The sequence below is a fragment of the Arachis hypogaea genome, chromosome 12 (genome assembly GCF_003086295.3).
Source record: "Arachis hypogaea cultivar Tifrunner chromosome 12, arahy.Tifrunner.gnm2.J5K5, whole genome shotgun sequence".
In the NCBI taxonomy this organism is placed as follows: Eukaryota; Viridiplantae; Streptophyta; class Magnoliopsida; order Fabales; family Fabaceae; genus Arachis; species Arachis hypogaea.
Window position 1 is genome coordinate 51,631,638 of NC_092047.1, and position 8,552 is coordinate 51,640,189.

General features: G+C 33.5%; 1 protein-coding gene and 1 long non-coding RNA gene across 2 annotated transcripts; both read left to right on the plus strand.

The window, feature by feature from the left end:
• Window positions 1–288: 288 nt before the first annotated feature.
• Window positions 289–2,173, plus strand: LOC140176722 (FKBP12-interacting protein of 37 kDa-like). Its single transcript, XM_072208265.1, has 6 exons — window positions 289–330; window positions 694–784; window positions 954–1,063; window positions 1,303–1,390; window positions 1,538–1,602; window positions 1,705–2,173. The coding sequence occupies exons 1-6, from the start codon at window positions 289–291 to the stop codon at window positions 1,798–1,800; spliced, it is 492 nt and encodes a 163-aa protein (XP_072064366.1). The 3' UTR covers window positions 1,801–2,173.
• Window positions 2,174–6,987: 4,814 nt separating this feature from the next.
• On the plus strand, window positions 6,988–8,047 carry LOC112729247 (uncharacterized). The gene is made up of 3 exons (XR_003166432.3): window positions 6,988–7,099; window positions 7,388–7,467; window positions 7,863–8,047. It is a non-coding gene; the product is annotated as an uncharacterized lncRNA (long non-coding RNA).
• The last annotated feature ends 505 nt before the right edge of the window (window positions 8,048–8,552 follow it).

The window sequence follows — 8,552 nt, forward strand, 5'->3', positions numbered from 1 at the left end:
TTTGTTGGCTATCATTTTGGTGCTATGGATTTTCTATTTTATCTTGAGATTATGTTTAGGTGATGAACTTAATTCCAGGGAGAGGTGAGGAAGTATTTAAAAAATTGGAACAGTTTCTCTAGTTAAAATTTAGGTGTTTGCTACTCTGTTGATTGAATCAGTGCACAGGTCAATTCAACTAATTGACTTATTGTTCTTTCTTGCAATTGAACTAATCTGTCATGTCTGAGTTGTTTGCGTCAGTTGACCTGTTCTGTTAGTTACAGATTAGAATGGAACCAAATAAAAATGGCACATTATAAGGCTTTAGGTGGAAGGTCCAAATCAGTGGTGTGTTGCAACATGGGTTAAAGAAATTTATCTGTAATACTGTTGAATTTCCCAGCCGACTTTGCTAAATCACATGTAATTTATTTAGCACTTGTAATTTTTTGTCTTAATAGAGTCATCAAATGTAAGAAAATCTCTGGTCCTCTGGTCATGTGCCTCTAGTCCTCCTCCTTCAACTATATCGATTTTGGAAACATATAAGAAAATCTGTTTATGTAGAAAAAGTTATATTGATAGCTAAGATAGTGGTATAGATCTTAGTACAGGTTTACACTAATAATAATTTCCATTAAATTTGCACAGTTGGATTATTTATAGTGTATACTTTGATTTACCTTGAATTATGACTCCTATTTGTAAAAGAATGTACCAGAAATCCATTTCTTCAATGCCAGGTTTAAGGAACAAATAGGAGATGTTTTAGCTGCTCGTGCTGTATATATTCAGCAGACTGGTAAAGAGTCAGATTTTGATTTTGTGCAGAATGTTATATCAAGAGCCAATATGGAGAAACATTTGGTATGCAATTAGCCTTTGCTACAATTGAAGAAAGCTTTACTCTTTGATGATAAGCTGATACACAAAAGATCACTACATGCGCTACCTGTTACATTTAAGTATAGTTACTATTAACAACATTAGTTTGTGCCTAACCCTTCTTTTTCCTTTCATTCTTTCGAATCTTGTTATTGACAGCCTTCAGAACTGTAAGGATACACTTGCAACGTGCCAAGTACGTTTTCTTCCATTATTGGAATTTGCCCCTTCTGCTACCATTATCTTTCTTGTGCACACATTATTGTCTAAATATTTATTATTCTATTTTTTTACTATTTTATTTATTTGCTATATGTTGTCATGTTAAAAGTGGACTTTAGTTACATTTCATGTAATTTAAGAGATAAATTCATGATTGGTTATCAATGACAAGGCTTCATTTATAACTATTGACTTGATCAGTGTATTTTCCAGAATGAACTTGAGGCTGCTAAATCTGAGATTCAAAGTTGGCATTCTTCAATTCAAAATGAGCCTTGTGTACCTGCTGGTGCCACTCCTGGTTAGTTTGTTCCTTGTCTTTGGCATGTTAATTGTGATATACATCTGCATTTTAATTGTTCAAGTTTTAGTTCTTTGTACACAATTGCTTTATTTTTTTTGTTATAAATTTATCCGTGAACTATTAGTTAACCTTTGTTCTTTCCAGAGCCCAAAATGTTGCTTGATTATCTTCAGGCCCTGAAATCCTCAGAAGAGTCTTTAAGAGAGCAGGTTTAGAATCTAATCTGCCCTTTTTTTCTGTTGATGTAGTTCACTATCCATTGATTAATTATCAATTATCATTGACCATTGACATATATCTATTGTTATCAGCTTGAAAAGGCAAAGAAAAAGGAAGCTGCGTTCATTGTAACATATGCAAAACGAGAACAAGAGATAGCAGAGTTGAAGGTATCATGCTCAAAATAAGATTTTTTCTATAGCATGGCTGTATATGTGCAATTACATTTCTTTCTGACATCAACTTTGACCACTTGAGTAAAATTTATTTCCACCCTTTTAAGAATACTAACAAATTTACCCACTCTTCAATGCTAGTCAAGTTGTATTTCGTTAGCTATTTACAAATGTTAAATATGAAAGTAGTTTGAAAGAGTGGCATTTTACAAAATATAGGGATGTGAATTGTCAAATAACCTAATTTTAGAGAAATTAGTGTATTCTTTTAGATATTGTGGCTAGTATATTTTAACCACAAGGTAGGGTGATATAATTTATCCTTAACACAGTGGACTTTCCGATTGAAACTTTTCATTTTATTCTCAGCATTAATTAAGTACTAGATAGGGTACACCCAATAAATTATCTTTAGTGTGGGGTTTTCATTTAGTAGTTTTTAAGAAAATGCCATTCACTTGATTAATAGTTATTGATATGATAATGAAACTATCACATTGACTTGTGAATTGTATAATCTTACAACACCTTGTGATCAAGCTCGAAAAAGCTGGATATGCTTTTTATTCTATTATTATTTATTTATTCCTCTTATTGTTATCATGATCAAATTAACTATTTTATTGCTGTTTATAAACTTAGTCTACTGTGCGGGATCTAAAAGCACAACTCAAGCTACCTTCAATGCAGGTATTGTTATAACATGGAATGTTAAGTGTGACACTCTAGATATACACTTTTTCCTGTGCAAACAAGCATTCTTGCTCCTTAAAAATTGGAATACACTAGTGTGCTATTTTTCAGCTTTTACTTTGATTCATTTACTTGAATAGTGACATGTACCTTGGCCCTAATGACTTGCCTAGGTTAAGATTTAGGATATTACTTCACTAAACTAAACATGTGCAAGCTTGTCCTTTGTGCCTTGATATCTTGTGAATATAATTTTCAGGTAAGGAGATTGTTACTAGATCCAGCTATTCATGAAGAGTTCACACGTTTAAAGGTTTGTTACTTTTAATTAGATATTGACTATTGTATAATGAAGTTTGGCTATATGTAGCTCGATGCTGACTTGTAATGTTTATTTGTCAAAAGGTATTTCTTGTATAGAGAACCACCAAATTTGTCAGAAGCTATAAATTTGTTTATTTGCCTTTGAATAACTTCATACATAATAGCCATTAATTTTGTTTGTATATGTTTTCACTAGTTATATGCTTCCTGATTATGATTAAAGTGCTAATAGACTTTATTACACCTTTGAACTTTCTTATTCTGACCTTATTGGTGCTGATAACATTGTTCCCGATGCAGGGATCTGTTTCAATTAGAATGTCTCTCTTTCATTCGCGCTTATGTTTTGTTTGTTCCCATCTGACTTCAGGTCAAAAAGATGGGGCTGAACAAAGACGAAATGCATATGTTAATGAAATTCCGCGACGCACATGCTTCTCGTCTGTCCTTGATTCAGATCAACCCCAAACAATACCATCTCATGAGTAAGTCTTATTTCATGCTGAAAGTAATTTGATACCGTCACTTTGAACTTCCAAAAAGCAAGAGACTATCACAAAATGTATGATTGACTAAAGGATTTTATGAATTGGATTGTATGATAAAAGAATCACCATACTATAAGATTTAGTTATATAACTCTGCCTATATATTATATAAATGGAGTCATCATGTTTTATAAAACTTGGCTATATTGTATAAAAGTTTCTAAACAAATATTTAATTATGCGCTGCCACATTATAGAAGTAGTATGTGATTGATAATAATAGTGTAAAACTCTCATATTAACAAAGCATTGAAGTTAAGGTGCTTTTCTTTTGTGTGGTATATTGGTATCTAGAGTTAGACTGTTGTATTCTTAGGTTTCTTAGGTTTATGAATCACTTGCTTTTATACTTTCTCTGGTTTATTGCATTGTGTGCATTACATGTTCCAAATCTGTTATTGCTATTTGGCAGCGTCCATGATCTTTAAAAAGAACTAACCCTGAGAAAAATATGGAAGAGTTCCAAATTGTTGCAGACAGATACTTGAAATTTAATCAAAAGTAACTGCAGTGGTAACAACTCCTTTTTGGTTCTTTTTTCTAATAATTGCCTTATTTGTTGTCTGAGTGTAGATCGGATATAGTAAGGTAAACATCCTCTTCTCAGAAAGTGGGAAGCAGCGAATAATTTTGATGGACCAAGAATCTCAAGAAGCAAGTATATTGCCATCATCATTAAGAAGCTCAAGAAAGAATGAAGCTATCCATAAATTAGGATATTGAATCTTGATGAGTCCACTAGTAGTTATTTGTCATCTAATGTATTTAGATTGTATTATTGCATGGAAATAATTGCTTCTTATTATAAAGAAAGCGTTTTGTACTCACTGGTATGTTTTTCTATTTATCCCATCAATAAAAATTTGTATTTATTAAATTTATATTTATTTTGTATGAAAATAAGTTTATTTTGTAATTAGAAAAATAAAAAAATTCTATTTTACCTTACTGACAAATTTACAGACGGATTTTCTGTCTGTAATTAGAGTGTAAGATGATTTTCCAAAGTTTAAATTACAGATGGAAAATCCGTCGAAAAGTTCGTCGCCTTTGGAAAATGGATAGAAAATTTACAGAGGGAAAATCTGTCGGTAACTGGTAAAAATCTGTCTGTAATTTTCTGACGGAAAAAAATCCGTCGGTAAATAATTTCCGACGGGGCTTTTACAGAGGGACAAAATCCGTCGGTAATTTCGTTGGTAACCAAAAATCCGTCTATAATAAAGACTAAATCCGTCTATAAATCTGTCTGTATTAATCCATTTTCTAGTTGTGAGTTACTAGGGTTTACAAAAAATAAGTAACTAAGTGCAGATAGTGCAGAAATCTACTTCCGGGGCCCACTTGATGTGTGCTTGGACTGAGCATTGAGCTTTACACGTGCATTGGCCATTTCTAGAGTTAAACGCCAGCATGGATGCCAGTTCTAGCGTTTTACGCCAGAAAATGGTCTCTGGTGGGCGTTAGAACGCCAGTTTGGGCCATCAAATTTCGAGCAAAGTATGGACTATTATATATTGCTGGAAACCCCAAGATGTCTACTTTCCAACGCAATTGAGAGCGCGCCAATTGGGCTTCTGTAGCTCCAGAAAATCCACTTCGAGTTCAGGAGGGTCAGAATCCAACAGCATCTGCAGTCCCTTCTCAGCCTCTGAATCAGACTTTTGCTCAGGTCCCTCAATTTCAGCCAGAAAATACCTGAAATTACAGAAAAATACACAAACTCATAGTAAAGTCCAGAAATGTGATTTTTGCATAAAAACTAATAAAAATATAATAAAAAGTAACTGAAACATATTAAAAACTATCACTACAAGAAAAATACCCATTCAGCCACACTTTTTTTAAGCTACATTTGAAAAGCGTAGCCTATTCTATGAATAGGCTACGCTTTTTTCCGTGTTGCCTTTTTATAAGAGAAAAGGATACACAATTGTGGCATCATTTAAAAAGTGTAGCATTAGGTATTATAGAAATCACGTATAAAGCGTAGCCTTATCTTAAGAACTATGGATTCATTTTTTACATTAAAAAAAAACGCTTTTGAAGCGTAGCCTATTTGTCATGTTTCAGATGCGCTTTAAACATGTTGTCTAATATAAAAACACCCAATAAACACTTAGTAAAATTTTTTCGCCCTCTTGGTATCCATTCAGCTTCACTCACGCAGGGCTCCGCCACCATTGTTTTCGTTGTCGAGCGCCAGTGAAAGAGAGCTCAAAAAAGAGAGAAAACGCGATGGAGTAGAGAAGAAGGGGGTGCTCGGTCGCTGCTGAAACTCCACCACCATTGCTAGGGCTTGTTGCCTTCGCTGTTCTGCCACCGTCGGGCTGTTGTTCCGTCGCAAAGGAGCTCGAAGGGAGTACCCCGTGTCACCAGGTAAATTCTCTATTTTGTATCCTCTCTTTCTCACTCATTCTCTAACTTGCTCTCACTTTTCAGTTCGAAGGTGTGTATGATTTTGATAGTGATGATGAACTGCAATGGCTAATTGAAATAGAGAAGGTATGTATTAATTTTCAATTGGTTCTGTGAATTTTTTGGGGTTTTGGGGTCTAATTTTAGGTTTTCTATCTTCTAATTAGTTGTTGTTGTTCTTATATTGTTCCATGTTTTTACTATCATAATTTTGGCGTCAAGCAAAGGATAGATTAAATGGACTTTTTATCTTATTTTCACAAATAATAAAGGGGTCTACTCTACTCTCTAATTGATCTCACTGTAGTTGATTGGTGTCATTTCAGGCCACAAGCAGAGCTAGATCGCTATTTGGAAGCTTCACAAATTAGGGAGAGAGCATGACAGGATTAATAATGTTATTCGAATGTATGAATCAATTGTTTGTACCTTATATTTCTTCCGGGTTTTATTGTTTATTCATTTCTCTTAGTATATAGCTTCAATCTATTGTGCTTTATTGATTATAATCCTTTTTCCCTTTTAATTTGTGTAGTTCCCATTTCTTCCAGATACAACAATTTGATGCTCAGAATATTTTTAGAATGTGAATCTTTTTTGTCCTTTTCATTGGAGGAGCTGCTACTACTACTGCTACTGCTACTGCTACCTCTCACTCTCACTGTTCTTCTTCTTGTGTTGTGTCCTTCTCCTTCTGTAACTGTAATAGTACTTATTGGAGGAAACATAACAAGAATGAGAAGAAGACATAGCAAGGTTGAGGATGGGAAAGAACACTGAAGAAAACACCATTGCTATTTTGGTATTATGAACTTATGATCAGTACCAATATTTTTCTCTTTTTAGTATCGTTAGCTTCTCTGGGTATGATTTTCTTAATGGAAATTCTGAATCTCTTAATGCACATTGCTTAGGTTTTTCAATGCGTATATATTTTGGTTTTGCCAAATTCAGAAAAGTTTCTAAGTGGCATTCTAAATTATTGGTAATGTCCTAATTGTTGGTAATGTAAAAACATTTCTGTTGTTTCCTTGATAGTCTTACTTCATGCATACATCAGTAGATGAACTTAGTTCATGAGGTCCTACAAAATATAAGTACATTTTGCACATGTTGAAGTATTTACCATATTTTATATTTTATGAGCATTCAAATGTATCAGACAATTGCTCCGGCAATAAATTTGTATTTTTTTATGGTTTTTGATTTGTCGTCTCTAATTTCTGCTTAGGTCAATGCTTCTGATGTCATTATATTGGAGGGAATTCTTGTATTCCATGATCAGGATGTCCGGGATTTAATGAACATGAAGATCTTTGTTGACACAGGTTTGTTTTTTATGTCCCATCGCATGTCATGTATTTTTATAAAATACTGGGAATTTATTGGGAAACATTTCCATCTCTATCTCTAACGTCCTCTTGTTTTGAATCGCATTTATGCAAGTGCTTTTAAAAAGTAAATTGAAATGGAAACTTTTCGTATTAGATTGGCTGCCAGCTTAGGTTTGAATATCACTATGCATTATACAAAATCTATTATTCTTACACTGTATGAAAGCTTTCCCTTGTTCCTTATTAACTCTTGTTTTATCTTTAACTATCAATTGTTTGCAGATGCTGATGTTAGACTAGCTCGTAGGATTAGACGTGACACAGTGGAGTGAGGGAGGGACATAAACTCTGTTCTTGAACAGGTATTGCCAACAATATTCTCAGTAACCATAGTTTAATTGCACCTAGGCTAATAATGTGTATGAATTCTTATATATAATTTTTAATAAGTTTGAAGCATGAGATTTGGATTGATAAGTTATATGCTAGACTATGTCAGTTGATATGTATGAAGAGTAGTTTGATCTAAGAGGGTAAGCTAAGTAAGGTATAGAATTAATGGGATATGCATGTATTAATGTGAAATAGGCTAAAGGAATTAGTGAAATGATATGGTTGTATTAGCTGTAATGCTGTGAGAATTTATTGAGATTAGTTGGACAAGCCTATGGATGTTAGGATATCCTTGTTTTCAAATGAAATGTGAACAATCACTTCTAAGATTTATATCTTATTGCCTACAATGCTGATTTTGCAGTACGCAAAGTTTGTTAAGCCTGCCTTTGATGATTTTGTTCTACCATCAAAGAAGTATACTGATGTGATCGTTCCTCGGGGAGGTGATAATCATGTTGCCATTGATTTGATCGTGCAACATATCCGCACAAAGCTTGGTCAGCATGATCTGTGCAAAATATATCCAAATGTTTATGTTATTCAATCAACATTTAGGTAATGTCCTACTTCAGCATTTAGGTCTTGACTATTAATTGTAGTACTACACTGAGTTATTAACCTTAATCCTATTACACTCTTCAATTTTGTTGCCATAACTGTGCCTTTCTTTCTTTCTTTGATTTTCACATATGAATAGTATGTTAATATTGTTTAGCTTTAAAGATTGAAACTCTGAGCGATTCCTAATTTTATTTGTATCACTGCTGCAGGCAATTCTGATATTTTGGAAACTAGTGCATTCTCCCAAAATCCTGCACTTGTTCTTGCCCCAGTTGTCCCAAGGTACGCCCTTGTTACTGTTGTACAAAGTTCTTTTGGAGAAGTGATTTCTGCTATTTCTGTTGTTAGTATTTCAAATTATATTATATTACTTGCTCAATTTGCAATTCTGATAAAGTTAGAGTATAAATAATTATGATTGCTAAAATTTAGTCCTCATTTATTTTAATGTCTTTGTCAAGTTTGTCAATGTTGCTGGTTAGTATCTGTC